Below are 21,924 nucleotides of genomic sequence, written 5' to 3'. Positions count from 1 at the left end.
ATATTAAATAACTATACAGTGAAAAATAGCATACTTTATACCAAATGGGCATTGTATAGGAAAAAAAAAGTGGTTTAACTGCACTATAGAAAAGCCATCCTTATTTTTAACTTGATTCTGAACCTATATAACACATGTATGTATGAAACCTTATGCAATGTGTTTTTGTAAACACAAGTGTTACCTCGTTTGCTACTAAGTTTTAACATGTCATTTGGCTCAAAGTTGATGTTTTTCTTTAAAACTAGTTTTCCTCATTTAAACCTGGTTTTCCTCACCATAATGTTTCTACTATTATCTATGTGAATCTTAGAGTCCTGGTTTAATATTGGCATATAAACTTTCATATTTACAAAGTGTTAATAAAAATACCTTGTGCTTAAGCAGTGCTTTTTAATTAATGCTTCTCCAGTCACTTTATAAAAACCTTTGTAATTCATTCACAACACCATTCAGCAACTATTATCTAACAAATTCTGAAAATGAACAGAAAAATAAATGCACAACCATTATCTCCTTGCCATGACAAAAGAACAAAAAAAAACCCCTCAGCTTTCATTTCTAAACTTCAGAAAAAGCATCAGTTTCTGGCAAGGAGTGCTTGAGAAAATAGGCCATCTCTGTGAAACCCATATAACAATAGCAAAATAAAATAAAAAAGAATGAAGACTTATGAAGAGCAGCATTTGCAGTTCTTCTAGAGGCTACTCTAAACTGCTGTTCTTTAAAGGTTGGTACCTACTTTTCAGCTAAAGTCTCACAGTCAAAATGATCTTCTAAAGAAGTATATTAATTCAAATACTTCACCTGACCTAACTATTTTCATCCATTACAGCTTTTGTTTTCACTTCAATAAGTTCTTCTACTCGAGCCAGAACACTTTCTATTAAATCAAAAGTGAAGAGAGCGGAGTGTAAAACCTGAAATGACAAAAGAGGTTATTTTTATTAGAATAATTTTTTTCTCACTGTATCTGTATGTTTGTCTCCAGATGCAAAAAAAACCCAAACCTTCAGTACTTCTGAATGACTTCAAAGGAAATGGAAACTCACCTGTAGCTGCATTTCAGTAGTCATGGCAGGCATCTTTTCCCCACCAACAGTTACAGAACAAACTGTGTTAGGACTCTGTGTCTCTGTAAAAGAGAAAAGGCAACCAGAGCTCAGGCTGCTGTTTCACGTAACTTTGAGAATGGAAATAATGTTTAATATATTAGCATTTCTAGACAGTAATTGTTAAAACCCACAAACATAGGGATTGACCAGAGTACAGAAGGTGCTGAACTTCAAGAGGAAGACAGTTTGAGCTGGATGCTACCTCTATGCTTGCCATAACATACAACTACATTACTAAACAGGCAGTATCTGCAACTCAATTACGTACAGCAAAAATGGTCTTTTAAAGGAAAAAGAACTCTTAAATCTGGTCAGTTTTTGATAAATTCTTAATATTTCAACATCCAGAGAGATAGTGGAAGGTTCTTTAGCTTGACTTGATGAATCCAGACATGAAATACTTATTAACAAAAGGCTGCAGGCTTCTCTGTTTCAGGCAGACTACTTGCAGCAGGCAAAACTACAAGGACAAAGCTGAAAACTAAGGGGAAAACCTCTTACATTCAGACCACATATTTGAAATTCAACATAATGCTTACAAAGATTATACATTGGGGAAAAAGGCTAAACCAATTACTGCTACGAGTTAGATGTTCTCTCCCAAACTCAAATCTCTTTATGTTTTGTCAAAGGCTAGATAAACATAAAAGGGACTTAAAGAAAAAGCTTCCTAATTCATTTTAAAGTATTTCCTTTACAAAGATACCCACAGGTTGCCTTCAGAAAAATTCCCCTTCTGTGCCTCATACTTATTTAGTTAACAACAACAGAAGAGGATAAGACTCGGGGCAAAAAGCTTTACTGACATCTTTGGTAGCAAAAGCAAGAAGTTCCTTGGGCTGTCTTAGTTATACTGGAGATCACAAAGGAAGAGAGGATCTGACATACACAGAGATTGCCTAAAGCAGCTACAGCTCTTACATTCTGTGGAATGTGTCTGTTTAACCCAGAACAGAACCTGATTCTGCATGTCAGATTTTAAATATATATATAAATGTGTGTGTGTGTATACATATATGTATATATATAAATATATATACATATATATTTATGTGTATGTATATATACACATATATGTATATATATATAAAAATCCCTGTGTAATTCTTCAGGCTTTAAGAGAGCACCTATTTGCTGTGTGAATTACTTCTTTTCTTGTTCACCTCCCCATACCTGCTATGAAACTTAAGGGCTATATTTTCAGAGACACTTAGATGTCAAACCTTAAAAATCAAAAGTATAAATGCAGAACAAGCTTTGAAGGTGTCCTGATGCAACATTTCTGTCAGGTTTCCGTTAAGTGATGAGAGATAAGTTCTGATATTTCTGACCAATTATGAAAATTATTTATATTAAATGTAGCAACTACTGAAATATTATTTGAAATTTTGAATACTGTCAACAGTGGTATAAAACATGATCTATACAGCACTCACCAATTCTTTGTTTCCAAGGGACTTCCATAGTTTGTAAATACAAACACAGCTAAGACAAAAAAGAAACCGACTAACCTTTTTTGTTCTCTTTCTTATTCTTTATTTCTGCTTCATAGTGTGCTTTTGACATATTGAGTCCTACATGCAGTGGCTTTAAAAAATTTTGCTCAACCCTGGGAATCATGGTCCATACTCCAGTCTATCCAAAGAGAGCAGAGAAGGTTACAAATTAGTTTTAAGGAAGCACTGCAGTGCTAAGTTTTTAAGCACAAGGCTTTAGACAAGACTTTGTAACACACACTTCTGTGCTGGGAATAAAAAAGGGAGAAAAAATGTAGACTAATGAATTTAAGCATGAAGAGAATCATGATGGTTATTTAAGCTTCTCTCACATTATCTGTTGAAAATTAGAGGATAAAGCAGTCAAAAAACACATGGGGAGTGAAACTTGGTACGTAGGCTGATAACTACAGCAGTGGAAACACGCGTTTTTAACTTGGTCTTGTAAGCAAAACTGAAGGGATCTGGAGAGGTTGGAAGGGAGCTACTAGCCGCTTTCTTAGGCTAGAATCTCTACAGGGAGTAGAGAGCAGTTGTAGATTCCTCTAAGAGAATTCAGCAGCAAAATACAATAAATGCTTAAATTCATGTTCCTGAATTAACACTGTATTGTGATGCCAAGTGAAAGTTCTGATAAATGTCGAGCTCCCCAAATACATAATGGTATTATCTATATTGCATTCAATTTAAAAAGCTTTATAGGAATGTTCCTGGATATGCTACTACCCCATATCCTTAGGCACAGAAACCAAAGCAACCATGAACTTCTCCCCAGTTTGGCATGGGTGAAGGGGGAGGTTTACAATAATGGCATTCAGGCGCAAGACGTACCAGGAAAAGATGCTTAAAAGCAATACTGTTCAAGGTTACACAACACAAGAGGAACACTTCTCTGCCTTGGCACCTTATCAGCTTATAGTTACAAAAATGCAAGAAGGAAACAAGTACAAAGCAGTCTTTGTGCCTCTCGATATAGGAGCCATTTATATGGATCCTTTCTTCAGGCAATATCCTCAAAGGGCAGAGTAAGGTCAATAAAAATAAGAATTACTACATAGTATTGTTGATTACAGTGGAAAATTCACTACATTTTAATGCTAAACAACACAAAGTTAGGCTGGTCAAACAAGAAAACTGGTAACAACTTCCACCAGAATGGGGCTAAGAATGAAGAAGTAACTTTGAAGAAAAACACTGACTTTTACTTTATTAATGAAAGTACTTGTTACCCACCAATCAAAACCTCTGAACTGACAGAAAAGGAGGCATTTTCTTCCTGCCCCACTTGCACTATATGAAGGGAGACAGGGAGGAAGTAAAAAAGAACTGGCAGCACTTAAATGTAAGGGAAAACTTAAGAAGAGGTGATGCCCTTTTCTCCTCAAACTATAGGGACATTGTATGCCAGGCACTGTTACAGCAACTGTGTGCGACAATATTTGAGATTTTAATAATAATAAAGAGGAATTCTCTCTTTTCTGACGAAGCTATGCATTTACATGAAACGGATGGACTATACTGAGCACTTAAATAGTGATCACTCCTTAAATATGATGAACAGATATAGTCTAACAATAATAACTATATAAATAGTAGATTAGAAACACACCAACTGCTATTAATTTTCACTACAGTTTTGGATATCAGTGCAAGCTGTATTATTATTCTACTTAGAATAAAGTCATTAGGCACTTAAAAAACTTGTGTTCGTGGATCTCAAAGTGCTCTAAAAGCAGACTATAGATTTTTTTCTGTATTTTAGAAAACAGAAAATGATCTGCTGAAATCCATTACTCCAAATCATAAAGAAAGTCAAGGAACTGGGGGAGAACAACAAAACACCTTAGGATACTTAACTGCTGGTTAGGATATTAATCTGACCATGATTTTGCTTATTCAAGTCAAGAAAGGTTTTACTGTACTTTAAAACTGAAAAGCAATTTTTCTTTAAACTGTCACTAATTGAAACAACTATTTCAATGCAAAAAAATCAAAACATTAATACTAAGGAGCTAGGTGATAACTGTTCACTACATGATGTACTAGATTAAAAGCTCCTGAATCACATAAATTAGAGGAATAGTGGAATACAATGATTTGAAAGAGTCAACAGAAGTTGCATTTAAGATTAGAAGTAGAAGCCACTTAGTGGTGGAATGTAATCAGGAAGCCAAACACAATTTAATTGGCTCTTCAATGCTGTAGCGACACAATCCCAAGTAAGTGCACTTATAAATCAGCTGCTAGAATATGGAATCCATATATCGACCCAGTTGTGAAATTAAAACAAGTTTCCCCTTGAGTATCCAGGAACACATTTCCATCAGCTGCAGTTGGACAGGACTGACTGTACACAAACCCAGCAGATCCATCACAGTGTATTACACTGAGCAGCCATAGAGTAGCTGAGTAACAAATACACTTTGCACTAATCTAACAAATGTTGCTGACTGCTCCAGACAGCAGACAGCTAAACAAAAGAGAGAAGAAAGAGGTGAGGATTACAACTAAAGCTATAAAATCCTGCTTTAAACCAAGGTAGTGCAATATTATATGGGAAAAATACATAAGGGCAATTTCAATTTTTTAAATGTACTGCAAAGTTTAAATCTGCAGAGTACTCCTGAAATATCTACATTCAAACATCCATACACTGAAGTGAAGGTAAAGAGCTATACCTATAATACACGTAAACTGCGGTGGTGAGCAGTTTGGGCTGGCAAGTTACCTCTGTCCATAAAACATTCTAAGCTGTTTCCAGTAAAGCAACCTAACAGAAACGTGGATGGGTTTGGCCATTCCTTTTGCTACTTCAGCAGATGGACCTTACAGGTAAGATTTTTTTGACGCTAATACCTGAAGAAGCTTTTAATATGTACCTATCATGCACCCACACAGTCGCTGTAAATACAAAGTATGGTTTTGCACAGCTAAAACCTATCTAAATATGTTTTCTGAGAAATCATAATAGTAACAACTTTTAGCATATTGCACCAAAAAAAAAAATTTGCCTAAAGATGAATAAAATGGATCTCTTGAACTGTAAAAGTTTGTATTATTATTACAAAGAAATCCAGCTGGAAGCTTGAAGAACACCAATGAATAAATAAGCAGAGTAACAAATACTGGGAATACATGATAGAGATGGTGATTTTATAGTGACATACTATGAAATTATGGACACAGATGACAGCTCATCAGAGTAAAAGGATTAGCTTGCTTACAGTAATAGTTAAGTATGAATGCATAAAGTTTTATCAGAATAAAGAAACACATCAAGTATCTCCTAACATAGTTAATAAAAGCATCACTTCTGGATTACTGACCAAAGAAAAATGCAAAAGCTTGGGTTTTAATCAAGGATAACAGTTTTCACATGAATGCAGCTCTCAGCCTTCAGCTAATCAATCATTTTCAGATCAGTTATCACTTACCTGATTATCACTTTCGCAATCTTTAATGACCAAGTATCTCAGTAGATTTAGTGATGCCATAATCCTGTAAATTAAAAATGTACTGTTTATCATTCAGAGCAGATTTGTATTACAGGGATAGTAATTAAAATTGTCCATTAGCCAGACATCCTAGAAATACCCATTTGTACAAAATACAGCCACCCATCTGTTGAGCCATACAGCTTAGTCTCAAGCACTGGTGTGCAGTAACATCCATGTTACAACAGCTGGCTCTTTGCAAGTAAAATTAAAACTGTTAGCAGGCTGGCAAAGGCTGGCAATTGTGGGGGAAAGAGTTCTCTGAAGAGACAGAACCTTATGACAAAATTTGTAATACACATCTGTAGTGATCCAATTCATTTGAAACTGATGTGACAGTTTTCTTACCGTTGTCTTGAATTCCCAGTGCTTTCTGAATATGCTTTTTGTTTTTATTTTACCAAACTTCTTAACAGAAACTATTTATTGCTTCATTGAGATAAACAATTACACATCATACACCTGGATTTGAAGTAGTTATGTGTCCATCTGGACACTATCACAACCTATTGATTTACAAGACCAACCTTTACTTATGATATAGGAGAAGACTTGTCCTCTGTATGAGATTTTCAGAGACATTTCAGTTATATTTTATATTACTCAATGCAAGTATTTGCTGTTCAGGTGGCTCTGTGTTCCCATTCATGGGATAGTGGATTCCCAGCAGCCACCTGTGAAACAGCCTCCAAAATGTTTTGTGCTGTAAGTTGTATCTGGTAATTGTTATTCCCCTGTATCATGTAAGACAAACCACAATTCTTCTGGTCCTCCAATTGCTGACAAACCAAATATTCCTAAAGAAATAATGCTCTACCAATTAGTGCTGGCATTTGACACCTGAGGCCTCATATCCTCAGGGAATGGAGGAGGAATTTCTTTCTTATGAAGATCAATTTATAGCATTGTGACATTATTCTATACAGTTAGTTAAAAGGATGTTTGAAATAAGTGATCACTTCTATTTCTAGTACCAAAAAGTTAAAATACACTGATGTTGTCACGTAATTACATGACACTGTACCTCCCACTGTAGTCAGGTGGTTTGAAGTCTTTTTAAATGATTACAAAAGGGAGAAAAGCCTCTAATTCCAAGTAAAACTCACCTATCGGAGTGTTGCAGAAGATCTGTCTCAGCACCTTCTGGAAGCAAAAACACTATATCTAGAAGGGAGATCAAGTGATGTCCTGTAAACCAAGTGTTGTCACATGCCTTCTGAAAGGAAACCAACCCCAACATGACAAGTTTAGCTGAGTTCAAAATTTAATTCTTAAAGGTATCTTACATAATTTAACAATAATCTTATGAAACCAGAACAATGTTGGGGAAGAATGAAACACTGGAAGTACTGTCTAATCACTACAGGTGATGAAAGTACATATACTGATCTTTTTATAACCCTCCCTACTTTGTCTCTCTATGCCAAGCTGATCCTTTCAATTCTCCACCTTTTCAGCATTCCACCATCAATATAGTTAGTATTTGTTTTCATAAGCTTAGAACATGGTAGTACGCACTCTCATTTTATTTCTGTTGAGGTACAGAACAGAGACTATGTTCCATACCTCAGTTTTCATTTCACAACAGTGATAATTTTTAATCTATTTATTTTTAAGATGATCAGGTGGTTTAAGTCTGCTTTGTGTATTTCTAAACCCAGAAATGGATTGTAGAGAAAAACAGCTTAGATAAAGAGATGAGAAGGGTTAAGTCAGATCAGATGAGGAACCTGGAAAAATTAAGACTACCTGGGCACAAAAACTAAGATGAAATAAAGGATAGCAATAGGAAATTGTTATCATGATGTCTACAGCAGAATTCTTTGCAACAAACCTAGAATATTCAAATTCCTATGATGAACTTATTAAATTATTTGCCTTTTTGATAGCCAGGGAGCTCTACATGGAAGAAATGCATTAAGAGAATTGTGAAGCTACATAGTAAAAAAATTATTAGTAAGGAAATTTCAGAATATACTTTTACCTATTCAAACTAGGTGCAAGCCCCTTTTGGAACACTTCTCATACTATCATCTTCTTCACCCCTGCTGATTCAATATACAGGGCAGACTATGATCGAATAAATAGTAATTCCCTGTTTTCTAACATAATTATACTAGCATAAACATGCATAACTTTCATGTATTGTCCTATTTGACAAAAGCCAGTATCCTTGAGAATCAAATTTGGTTTGGAAAAGGCCCTAGCAGTTTAAAGGGGGAAAAAAAAAAAGAAAAAAAAAGGAGTTAATAATTTATTTTAATTATTTTTTTCAACTTCATGGTATAAATGATTATAAAATATGATATTTAAATGGCTTTGATCTAGCCTAACCATTTCTGATGAATTCAACATTCATGATGCACTCATAATGTAATGATGTCATCGCAAAAATAATGAAAAAATTAATAATTCTGTCTGCATGTACCTTCAAGCACAGACAAGATAATAACTTCTGAGAAAAATACAATATGATCATGCAATTAAAAACCACAGTTTTAAAACTGTAATGTAAAAATACATACGCAAGATGTATGTGTATATATACATAGCATAAGCTATATTCATGCTTTTAATTATATCATTTCCCGATCTTATGTTTCTTTCCAAAGCAGATTGTTTTTAATGCATCCCTCAAAGCTTAAGCTGTACATGTTTTCTCAACATAATACTGACAGAATTTTGGGATAGCTCCTTGGGTTTTAGTGGGAGTAGCCTCACCGTTAATGATAAGTGAATCTGATCTTTTATATTTTTAATAACGTATCCCTCCACACCAGCATGGTTGCTTGTCTTCAGAAGACACCTTCAAACACACACAGAGGAGAAAGAAAAAAGATAGATATTATCTCCGCAAAGCTGCCTGTATAGATAGTTCAAAACTTAAGATGACATCATGGCTTTATTCACTAAGTGGGAGGTTTACCACAGAAAAATGACCATGCAATCTTTACACGCTAGCTTACATAAGACAGTTGATTTTATGGGAGGCAACTGAAATTCATTATTTATCCAAAAAAAATAACATAGTAAAATTAATGTGGTTTACCAAACAGACTCTCTCAGAAATCACTGTACCTACGCAGTTAAACTGCAATTAAGCTGGTATTACACAATGAACAGTAACTTGGCTCCTTACCTGAATAATGTATGTTTTCCCTCTGTGTCAAACTTATGTATGTACAACTGAAAAACATTTAAACTTTTCTTTCTCTGAAGAGAAAAAAAAAAAAAGATAGTATGAGATTGATGCTAATGAAATAAATCCAGCACTCACTTAACTGATTCTGTAGGTCACATTACATACCAGATGCTCTATGGGACAAAGGGTCATAACTTTCACCAAATCCTGCCGTTGGACCAAGAAAACATAATTTCTAATTAGGTACAGATTATTACATTACATCATACTGACTAAAATCTACTCAAGACATAAAAAAAACCCAAAGAAACAACCACCACCAGAGCCCACAAAACCATGCCTATGATAAGTTCAGAGAAATTCCCATTAGCTTCAGTGTTTCAAATCCCAGGGCTGATAGACAACACACTGTTGGGCAAAATATGAATTTAGTCAAGAGCAGATTTCTAAGGAAGAGGCAGAAAAGAGCAAGCACCATCTTTCAGCTAAAATCAGTGCCCACCGGCTTCAGTGGCCTGTACATACTCTAAAGCATATTTAACCGTTACTAAAACTTCATGCTGTATTGGGTAGAAGAGACAGTCAATTCTGTATTGCAAGACACTGAAGGTATCCATTTAAAGACACAAGTGTATAAAGGTTCAGAAGTATCTCAAATACAGCCAAATATTATTTATAATCAAGCTTCAATGACTTCTGTACATTGCTTCTTATTACCTGAGGTACATTAATAAAATCTCTGAATTCTAAATACTGATGGAGAAGGCTATTATCTTCCATCCTCAACAAACAGCTCTCAAACAGATCCTGCAGGAGGGGATAAAAAAAGAAAGCTGGCAACATTTTGCACATATAAGACATTAATTTATATGCTTAACCATTAATATGCTTAATATGCCATTAATTTCATGGCTAAAACCACCTTCACTATAAATGCTCACTCAGACACTCAAAGTTTGTAGGATCTACAAACAATAAACAGCATGAAAACATTTATGCATATGTGTAAAATTCAATAAATCTGGTTTTGCAAGACTAAAGAATACCTAGTTAAGCCTCAACATTTTTCTGAAACTATTATCTGAATTATCACTTGTACCTTTCTTACAAGGGGTAACTAAAGTTTTACCATTACTTAAACTGGGAAAAGGAAACATTATAATAATGAAAATTTGAAAGAAAACTTACAAGTCCTTTAGATAAAACAGATTCTTCTGTTCTAGGGGAACAAAAAAGAAGAATCAAACTTAAGTTGTTAATTAAAAAGACACTGTTAATATTTCATCAAGATAAATAAGAAGAAATACCAGAACAGGGATGAAAAATAACTTGTTCCTTCAACAATTTTCATTCTCTTTTCTAAATGTAGTATCTTCACATTCCTCCCTAAGATTTTTAGAATAAACTAAGTTGAAAATTAGATTACTCCCTCTTCAGGGTCAAAAATGCTATTTCCCCACCCCTCCCCCCAATTTAATTCCTCAAAAGCAGCATCTCATATCCCACAGGTATCAAGACACTGATTAACAAAGAAAATGAAACTTTTCCCAGATGATTCCATTTGCAGAGTTCTGCAAGCCTAAAGAAAACACAGCAGATTCTAAATTAAAAAGACCAGGAAGTTTTGTTAAGTTACCAGGAAACAGTAAGAAGTTGTAACAGGAAACTTCCCTTCCATAGCAGTGCTAGAAACTATTTGGTCAACACTGCTGCTTATGGAAGGTGAAATAATCACAACATACAGAAAAGTCTGGTTTCCCTTAGACAGCCTGACCTTTGATCATGTTGCATATTGTACAAGAATACATCCAAATTAATATTATCACAATAGTCTCCTGTAGTAGTAAACTAATCTTTACAGAAGTACAAGTAAATATACACTCTAATTGTTCTGCATGTGTTTGGAAGACCTTAATTTTGCATTTTCAGAATAAAGTTTATAAAAATTATATCATGATACAAGCAGGAAACAACAAATAAATGTTGTAGTCAACTTTTCGTATTTCATGATAAAAAACCACCATCTTCTTGTGGAACTCAGCATTTTAACTCTCACATTTCAAAACCTCCTCTGATCTTATTTGGTACATTCAAAATGTGATTCTATGAATTACTATAAAAGATCACACCCAGTACCTAGAACTCCAAATGTCATAACCCCTACCTTTTCAGTAGTACTTCAATACTCGTCATATTGCATTGCAGAAGGTATGATGGACTAAAAGAGAAAAATAAGGTTTATGTTAAACTGTATAAGCCATATAGATTTGCACATAGTTAACAGATCAGGTTTTTTGTAAATAATATAAAAAAATCTTTATAATATTTATAATTTTGAAATAGACACAAAATAGTAAGTCAAATTGCTGTTAATAACCCTTATATGGGAACACTCTACAAATACACAATCAAAGATTCAATACATGTTAACTTTCAGCAAGTGACTAATCCTACCAGTTTCTTTGAAAGGACACCTCACCTAAAACTAAGGACACCTCACCTAAAACTAAACCCTAATAAGAGTGTTCAAGGCCAGGCTGGACGAGGCCTTGGGTAATATGGTTTAGAGCGAGGTGTCCCTGCCCATGGCAGGGGGGTTGGAACTTGATGATCTTAAGGTCCTTTCCAACCCTAACTATTCTATGATTCTAAGAGTAACCTACCGGACTAGAGTATGTTCTTATATACAGAATATAAGCTACATAAAATATAAATGCATAAAGGCTGGCATAAAACACACACTAATGAAATACAGTTTTAATTCATAACTATTCACAAATAATAATTTTTCTTCTGCTCAGAAAGAATCTTGAAAATACAGACTTACAATACGCGAGAAGAACAGTTCTTACCTAAATACCATCGGAAAGCAATCCATACCAAAATGCTGAACAACCATCAGATACGATAGGCAGGCCAAAGAATCAGCAATATTCTTTTGCTCTATGTCTGCAAACTCCTGATTCTCCCACTCTGCATTTTTGCTTTTACGATGTAAAAATACCAATGGTATCAGTTCTTTTATATCCCACAAAATGTCCTAAAAAAGAAAGACCGATTGCCTATAGTAGCCTTTAAAAGACCTGTATACCAATTAAGTTTCAAAGATGTAACTGTATTTACAGTAAATTCACTTACATAGCATAAGAATAAATTGATATAAACATCTGGTGAGTATTTATGATATGTACACATACACTAAAAAGGACCCTGCAGGAATATAACTGCAGGAAAAATAACTACTGTTAGAAGAATGGTACTAAGATAGCAAAGTCAATCACTCAAAAGTTAGCAAAAGACAAAACACAGTCACCCTGCAAACCCCTAGTTTGACTCAATTATCCACAAAGCTATGAAGAATGGTAGCTTCATCACATCATGCCACAGGATCCCTCTGTTTTTCAGATCACAGAATAATCAGTATTTTGTTTTCTACTCGCTTATCAATGTGCAAAACAGTATTTACCTACTAAACACAAGCCCTGCTTTAAAGTTAAGATCACCCTGTATGGCCTTTTTTCCAGTGACGTACAACACAATGACACTCAAGCTCTTCACAAATCCTAGTGTGATCCCCCCCAGCTCCACATACATTCATGTGGAATGGGAGGTAGTGTATATCCTGTTGTGCCTATTTTGAAAGAACAGTGAGATCAACGTTAACTCGCTGTTCCGGGGTTGTCCAAACTGAACATCCAGGATCCCACATTTTGGAAAATCAGGATTACACAAGGTGTCATACAGTCAAAACATGACCTTACCTGCACCTCTCATTGCACAATTCCACCAACAGCAGAAGTGAATTTATTAAGAAAATTAATCAAAGGTAGCATAAAGAACATGGTTTAGAACATAATTAGCATAAAGAATATGGTTTCAGACTGTGCCCAACAGGAGAGGCAGAATAAAAAGGCAGTTTTTCAAAGCACCCTTCAGCTATCTTAACTAACATCTTCTGGTAATCCCTGTCTCCTTCACTGTACACCCTGAAAGTCCTGCAATAAATGAAGTAAAGGTCTCAGAGACAAGATTCTCTTTCACTGCACAAGCCCTGATTGATATCACAGCAGTTCCATCCTATGCTAAGACATGCTGTGGAAAAAAACAGACGTGATCATGATAGAAAACCTAATTATTGTTGAAAAACAACCAGAAGCTTTGCTAACAGCTTAGTGTGCTTCACTTTACAATCTTAACATTTGGCTATAGAATTTTTAAACACAAATTGGAGAAGAAACAGTTGCATCCCACAGCAACTTCCAGATTTCCCCCACACGTAGGCACATTTGCACAAATACATAGTGAGTGTATTTATGTGTGCTTTCCCCATCTCAGCTGGCTCCAAGTCTTCCTTTTGAAACTCATCAATAATTCTCCCCTAAGCAGGGATAACAAGACAGAACAAAGTTCAAACTTCAAACTTAATTCTTTCATATGGTCAGCGTTAACATGAGAAGTAAGTGTATCCATAGTTAAGCAAACAACTTGCAGGAAAGAACTGTAATGGCCAGTTTCTTCTTAACAGTGATTATTAATAACCAGTTAATAGTAATTTAATGCTCAGTTCTCCTATACTTCTAAGAAGACATCAGCTGCAATCTTGATACCAATCAGATATTACTGTCTATTCAGTTTACCCAGCCAGTGGCCCTTTGACTATCCTGCAGGAAGACTCCATTTAGCACTGAGAATTTTTTCCACTCTTATATTTCATTACAAGATTTACCAGCCTGTTTCTGAATAAACTCTTTATCAAATGATCCAGTACCTGGCTGCCAAGAATGTTCCTTCATTTCATCGTCCCAACACACATCATTGTATAACTGTGCATTTGAAAATTAGAGACAACTGATATTTACAAACACTTTAAATTTGGGGTACTGGGTCTGCCTGGCCTGGAGTTGATTTTGTTCATGGCAGCCTGTGGGGTGCTGTGGTTTAGATTTGTTACCAAACCAGCTGCCACGTGGGGTCAAGCCACTACATGTGGATACATGTAAGAGAGGAAATATTCTTTACCACATTCGAAACAGGAACAAAGCACAGTTCTAATTGCTGTAGTGTGGAGACAGTGTTCTGACAGAAGAATGGATATCTGGGACATGAACTGTGAATAATCTCGAAAGATACAGCAAGGCCGTGAGAGGCCCGAGGAAGCTTATGCAAGCAAGATAAGAAGCAGCTGGAATTCACCGAGTTATGAGAACTGTGAACTGCTGGCAAGCTTTCAAGGTCAAGTTCTCACACCTGTGCTTAACCAGTTTTATGTCAGTCGCTAAGGGTCTTCACGACATGCACCCAATCATAATATGCCAGATCACTGTAAGCATTTGTAAGCAATAGTGTATAAGGAGTTAAGGCTTTGCAATAAACAGCTTTTGTCTGATCACACTGATCTCTGACTGAGTCCGTATTTTTTCTGCAGCACTGTAGCTTTATTAATCACACCTAGTTCCATTTTGAAAACATCCATGTATTGTGTGTCCCAATATATGCATGAACTGTATCTGATTATCTTCTTATAAGGACTGATTTTGCTGCAAGTTTAAGTAAAATTATCTACACCCACAATAATCTTCCTCTAATAAAACACAACTGCTATGTAAAACATTCACAATCAAAATAACTGCATTGATATTGTTTAAGTTAGCTAGCACTGCACTAGGCACATTAGAGATTTCTCTCTATGCAGCATGTATCTGAAGGGGGCCTATAGGGATGCTGGGGAGGGACTCTTAATTAGGGACTGTAGTGATAGGAAAAGGGGTTATGGGTTAAAACTTAAACAGGGGAAGTTTAGATTGGATATAAGGAGGAAATTCTTTCCTGTTAGGGTGGTGAGGCACTGGAATAGGTTGCCCAAGGAGGTTGTGAATGCTCCATCCCTGGCAGTGTTCAAGGCCAGGTTGGATGAGGCCTTGGGTAATATGGTTTAGAGCGAGGTGTCCCTGCCCATGGCAGGGGGTTGGAACTTGATGATCTTAAGGTCCTATCCAACCCTAACTATTCTATGATTCTACGTACATTTTACCTTGACATAATACTGCAGCAAAGACAATCCTTTAAATATTCTAACAAATTCATACCTCACCAAGAAAAAGCAGCAATTACAGCAAAGTACCAACTGCTGATTGAGAGATCAGTTCAGACTGGTTTATCATGGAGAAAAATTGTGTCTGCAAGACTTGTCATTTCCAGAGATGGGACATGGAACTGTCCTAGCCCTTTACCTACGTGCATTATATTACAAGACCCAGTAAGTCATCCCACTAACCAATAAAGGAACCAAAGTGAACTCTGGAATGAATTGTAGGTAATTCTGAACCAGACTACTGTTTTCGCAAACTGTAATTAGTTTTGACTGCACTTACAATAATTGCAGCTGCAAAATGCCGAAAGGGATGTTCATCAATGCCTTCAAGTTCTTCAAGCTGAGCTGTCAATAATGGGTATTTCAGGCTTTTCATACAGCTGAAATAAAACCAGGTGAAACTAAATCACCAGTACAAGCACAAATACAGACAATAACACTGATGACCAAGACTGAAGTCTATACTCAGAGCTATGCTCACGAGCTGCTGATATTCTGAGGAGAATAGAATATAAAATGAATGTCTCCTATTGAAGCATTCCTTAGACTTCACCTCCAGAATATGATTATCCTCACTGTAGGAAATTTCAGAAGCAGAGGAATACCAAATCAGCTTCACAGCACAGAGACTAACACTTGTTTACTATATCCCTGCAAATCTTTACCTTTCTTCTCTCACTTCACAAACATGTAATACATATTTAAGTTTTCCTTATTTTTCAAAATACCACATTAGTTAAAGTTGGCAGCATTATAAAACACTAACAAGATGATTTATTTACTTCCTATGTAATAAATACCTACTGTTCATTTTGTTAAGTTATAGGAATATATTACACTGACATAAAAAGCTCACAATTTTAATAATTCTTCTTTCAGCTCTGTGTCATTATATTCTGATGACTTCTCCATGTTTTTAACAACTTCATTCACAAAAGGTTTAGTGAAGTCCACCACTGCATTACAACACTGACAGAGACCCAGTTTATCTTCTTGTATTTGTTGTTTTGTATATGGTACAGGTAAGGGAGTAAGCTGATTCATAATCATGGCCAAAGATAAACCCACTGAGTAGGCCTTCTTGTTCTGAAGCTTCAAAAGCACTGGGGGAAAAAGAAAAAAGAAAGGGGGGGGTGGGGGCGGGAAAGGGAGAGAACATTTTGAGACATGAAGTTATTACTTAGTACAGGAAAATGTGAAGAAAAATAATGTAACTGCACAAGAAAGCCTTTAGTTTCAGGGGATGACACGTGAAATCACATGAGCAGATCAGCAAGACTCAACATCACCAGCTAGTTTGATATGCTGCCATTAAGATGACCATATATTTGAGGATGACAAAATGTCATGCATTTCAAAACATTCTCCCTTTCCCTGTAGCACCATGATGAGGAGTGAAAAAATCTCTTTTCAGAACTCGTCTAAGTGAAACAATACTCTTTTATTTGACTTGGAAAACTCTCTTATTGCTTGATTCCTCCTGTGCTTGACAAAACCAGAGACAATGGCGCAACCTTTCTGGTGAGATCTACTGGAAGCAGCCAAGACGCATTCTATAATCCGTGGTACAACCGCTTCCCAGACTGAGGAAGCAGCACAAGTGGCTCTCTGCTTAACTGTGTCAGCGCAGGCTAACTTCAGCCTGGTTATCCAAAAACCTACATACTTCTCATTACCAAAACACTCCGCTTGTTAAATCCTAACATACCTCGGGACTGCTACAATCAGACAACACTTGATTTCATCCCACATATCAAAACAGAAACTACTTCTTGTTACCTACTTAGTGGGGGTCCAAATCAATCATTTTTAGTTTTTATATGTAAGCCACAAAAACTACCCCCTAATTAATCAAGTGTTTCAATCTGCTTCAATGTGAAATTAAGTTCTATACTATGGGAAGATGGAGTTGTATGTTTTAAAAGTTAAATGAGGAAGGATTTCACAAACCCATGTGATTCTCTGTGTAACAAAAGTATGACTGGTTTACACCTCTAAATGTAACTGTTACAGGACCACATTCTTGTAAATGATCAAAATAGTTGAATATTGCTTTTTCAACTGATGCTATTAATCCCACCTAAAATCTTTCTAACGGGCCTATATAAGTGTGCAAGTTATACCCTGTGTTATTTTGCAAAACATAATAGTCTAAAGCCTGTCAGGACAGACATATCCTGAAACTACTCCAGCAAAGATTAAACTAAATTGATAAATAATTGGTAAATGAAAAAATTATTTAATTCTGAAATCACATGAGAAACTGCATCTTACCTGTCTGCAAAGGCTGAAGCAATAACATGACAGTTTGGCACACTTGCTCTCCAGAGGTCTGCTCAATCTGCTCAAGTAAACCCAAAAAAAGTTCCTTTGGATTGCATAGCTGCAAGAGAGGAACAACATGTATGTTTTAATAATGATGGTCATAAGCTAAAGAATTCATCATAAAGAAACTTCAAGACCAAAGCTCCTGAAAGTCAAAAAAGGAGATCTGAACATCCAAGATAATCTGTAAACAAACAAATATAAAACAGTAAGTACTTCCCTATAATTTTTACCTTCTGTACAGTCTATGTATATGTGTACAGTTACAAAAACATAAATAATAAATAAGGACACTAAACTTGGTTTCTAAGGTCTATAAAAACCTCACAGTACCTTAGTAAAATAATCCTTGGGAGTAGAGAGAAAAACACTTCAGTGTGAATTTAACTCCAGCTATAGAGTTTGTAAGTTGTTTTTTATTAGATACATAAATGAGAGAGATATAGTTTTCTACAGATTAAATCTTTTTTTTTCCCCCTTACTGCTCCATCAGAATCATCAGGTAATCACTGTCATACTGTATCTGCGGTAGACAAGAGCAGTATTGCTGTGGCTTCTCTGACTGCAGCAGGTGGCTATCTTTATGAGTTCTACGTGCCTTTTTCTTATGGGTAATGCTGTATCTTTTTTGTTTTGCCTAGTTACTAATTTCACCAGATTTCTAAGAAGTTAATTGTCTCTGAGAACACTAAGCCTGTGTCTACTTCAGATGAAACTGAAAACATACCTCTGCCAACTGCTCTAGTATCTTCAAGCAGTGTTCTCGCTTATCATCTTCCTTTTTATACATGAAAATACATCTAACCAGGGGAGAGATGAGATTCCAGCCCATATTCTTGATGATAACCTAAAAAAAAAAAACAGATTTTCAGAGAATAAACCAAAATTGGGTATCTTCTAAATCCAGACAGATTGTACCTATGAAGGCCAAAAAGACAACAGATTGATGTTGTAAGCAAAACTGTAAGAACGTCCTTAAAAATTTAACAACTATTACCATAGAGGTCAGTATTTGACATACACTGTATCCTCTCCCCATACCTATAAACACAGTTGCATATTTTGTATAGTTTTCTTCAATGTGTTAATTTTAACATGTCAATATATAAGGATTAATATGACAATACATTTAAGCCAGGACTGAGTACAGGAATTTAACTGAAAGAAATAACATTTAGACAAATTGAGTTTAACCCAAGGGAATTGAGATCTTCAGCTGTTACTCCAAACTCACAAATGCAAAACCAGACTATGAACCCCATGTAACATTGCCAGAACGTTCCATCCTACACTTTATGTCTGAAATTCCTATTTAGCTGTATACAAATTAGTATATTTTCCCAACTCCCCAAAGTGCCTACAGACACTACCACCTCTTATATTAGCATCAGCTTAGTTGGTTCTTAGTTTTGGCCAATATTATTATATCCATCTACGCTGGGTTGAGCCCAGACAGCAGCTAAGCACCCACCAAATGCTTACTCACTCTCCTCCCGCAGTGGGATGGGGGAAGAGAATGGGAAGAGCAGAACAGAATAACCCATGGTTTAAACTTAATAAGTGACAAAAAGGACAAAAGAGAGTAGAGGGGAAGGACAAATCAACTCCCAACATCAAACCAATGCCCAGCTAGCCTCCAAGCAACAGCTACTTTGAAAAAACAGGTCCCCGTCCCCCTCTGTTTTTATCGCTGAGCAGGATGTTATATGGTACAGAACAATTTGATCAGGTGTGCTGTTCCAGATGTGTCCCCTCCAAACTTCCCTACTTACTGAGGGGTCAGAGTGAGAAACGAAGGCCCTGATGCCTTGCAAGCACTGCTCAGCAACAGCTGAAACACTGGCATGTTATCAACAAATCTAAAACACAGCACCACAAAGGCTGCCATGAAGAAAATCAACTCCATGTCAGCCAGATCCAGTACACCGCCTGAAATTCTGATCTGCAAAAAAGGACACAGTCACTTTCTCTCAGTTATGCTTTTGTCCTCTCTTTTCACTTTGCTTAGCCCAGTCATTAATGGTTAAGATTACTGTGACTTGGTTTCTGTGAGCTACCTGAAGTTACACAAGAATGTGCTCTTACACAGAGCAACTTAGTACATACCCATATGTACAGCCTTGCTCTACGGTGAAAGTAGCTTTCCCTTTTTAATAAGCAGTTTTATCTATTTAGCTAAAATATAAGCATTTCCCTTTTTAATAAGCAGTTTTATCTATTTAGTGCACAAGTAATATATAGCACCTACTTAAAACTCACCTTATTTTTCTCATTTTGAATTACTTCTAATAACTGAGCTGCATACCCATCTTCTAAACATTTCTGACCTGCTACCTGAAACAGATTAAAATCTTCTCCTTTGAAGTCAGCTTCTTCCAGAATTTGCTAGAAAGAAAATATGCATGTTCAATCCCACACTTATAAAAGGCAAATAAAAAATAAGAAAATTCAAGCTTTCATGTCAAAATTAAATATAGTGTCATTGTAACTGTTCTTAGATATATCTTTCATGTATTAAAAAAGCTATAGAGAGCTACTACAGAAGACAAAGCAGGATTTTAATAGTACTAAATCTGACTACAACATACTAATTGGAAGACGTGTTTTCTACAGTAACCTGCCAGGGATTTCTTCCTTCAGACAGGTATTGCTGAATACAAGAATACTTTCTCCAGGAAGCAGAAGTTGTCAAGCAGCTTGGGTGGACAAGCGTATTAGTGGCATGGGTTAGTGATGGCCTTGGCAGTGCTGGGGAACGGTTGGACTTCACGATCTTAAAGGTCTTTTCCAACCTGATTCATTCTGTGATTCTATGATAAGTGCTATAGAGAAGTCAATGAAACATGAAGGATCAACTTAGCTGCCCAATGAGTTTAGCTAACAACTGTCTTCTGTTTGGGGGTCATTTTGGTTTTAATAACAATATACAAATAGAAATACACACTGCTTGCACTTGTTACTCTTATGGAAAGAAAATTACTTACACATCTTTGTATTATGGCTTGAAGTTCATCAACTGCCATTGTAGTTTGCCGTTGTTCTTCTGGCATTGAAAACTAATTAAAGAGTGCAATATTAAAATACACGAAGTAAAAACAGAGACAAACACTGCATTTTCTGTGTCTTTTCTCACCAGAGGAGCTCCTGCTCAGCCCTGTCTGGAACACTCTAACCTCATGCCTGGGAGATACACAGCCGATTCAACCACCATGCCAGTTGATACCAACTAGTCCAATCAAGATTACATATATAATAACATTTATTTCTTTCTAGTCTCTAGGTGAGACTATTTCAGTGGCCTTTTACCTCTAGATACTACAATGTAAAGCCTTCTTGCTAAAAGCCATTAGCTTAAACATTTGAGTAGCGTTAAGTATATACAAAGTTTTACATAGTCAGGATCACGAATCACAGATAAAATCAAGCTTAGTTATCCCATGTGACATATCATAGGCATAATCTTTAAGCAATTCTATATGTCTAAACCTGGTTATATGATTACTATGAGCATCAATTACTTCCACACCTGGACAACTCTTCACCATAACACCCAAGTTCCACATTTATACAAACAGCTCAATGTAATATCCTCAAGCTTTCCTCTTATGTTCGTCCTATACTATACTCACACAACATCTGGATTACTAAGATATGAACTGGATGTTTACAAAAAAGAGGCAAAATCCTAAAAGGCATCTATGCATGAGTTTTATTATTTAAAGAACAAACAACTCACGTTCTATTCCCAACAGCCTATTTTAACATTTTCACGTCACTACAGTCTATCCCCGTATCAAGCCTGTCGTTTTAATTTGGTCATTATCACACACTTTTTTACCATATGTTGTAAATAAGCTCTTCATTTTAGAGGATGTTACTAGCCCTCCCAAAACAATTTAAACATGTAAACATATTGAACATTTAAATTTAAACAAGTACTTAAACAAACTAAACATTTAAACAATGAAACGTACTTCTGAACGCCCATATTCCTGCATTTTCAACCCTCCGTCACTTCACAGTGTACTTACAGCCTTGACACATGCCCTGAGTGAACATCCCCCGAGCTGCCCCAGGGATTTATCTTTAATACTTAATCCAGCTTCTAATTAAGTCTTCCCAGAGGTTTCAGCGGCAAGCTGACAGCAGCTGAACCATGTGAGACGGAAGCCTCTCAGCCACAGCTGAACTAGCAAACACCAGGCCGCCCTCCCTCTACCCGCCGGCTCGGCTCGGCTCGGCTAGGCTCGGCTCGGCTCGG

The 21,924-nt window shown here is 36.1% G+C and overlaps 2 protein-coding genes across 3 annotated transcripts in view; both read right to left on the bottom strand.

Moving 5' to 3' along the window:
* Positions 1–21,924, bottom strand: part of GFI1 (growth factor independent 1 transcriptional repressor) — a 108,002-nt gene that overhangs the window by 9,915 nt on the left and 76,163 nt on the right. The window lies entirely within an intron of this gene.
* On the bottom strand, positions 258–21,855 carry GLMN (glomulin, FKBP associated protein). Of its 2 annotated transcripts, none has more exons than XM_061379296.1 (19): positions 21,695–21,855; positions 20,648–20,719; positions 19,923–20,048; positions 18,391–18,510; positions 17,613–17,721; positions 16,195–16,441; positions 15,619–15,718; positions 12,100–12,287; positions 11,412–11,465; positions 10,436–10,466; positions 9,965–10,054; positions 9,413–9,454; positions 9,245–9,318; positions 8,827–8,911; positions 7,212–7,318; positions 6,046–6,109; positions 2,627–2,750; positions 1,053–1,135; positions 258–920 (listed from the first exon to the last, which is right to left on the bottom strand). In XM_061379296.1, the coding sequence occupies exons 2-19, from the start codon at positions 20,711–20,713 to the stop codon at positions 813–815; spliced, it is 1,818 nt and encodes a 605-aa protein (XP_061235280.1). In that variant the 5' UTR covers positions 20,714–20,719; positions 21,695–21,855; the 3' UTR covers positions 258–812. The 2 variants fall into 2 exon arrangements, with proteins under 2 accessions (XP_061235280.1, XP_061235279.1); XM_061379295.1 differs by having other exon boundaries at positions 7,212–7,321; positions 21,695–21,854.

This window comes from Neopsephotus bourkii, unplaced genomic scaffold (genome assembly GCF_033783945.1).
Source record: "Neopsephotus bourkii isolate Nb327-2 ecotype Australia unplaced genomic scaffold, CSIRO-AGI_Nbou_v1 NB_1768, whole genome shotgun sequence".
NCBI classification, from domain to species: domain Eukaryota; kingdom Metazoa; phylum Chordata; class Aves; order Psittaciformes; family Psittacidae; genus Neopsephotus; species Neopsephotus bourkii.
The sequence above is the reverse complement of the archived record's forward strand: the minus strand, read 5'-3'. Positions and strand labels throughout refer to the sequence as shown.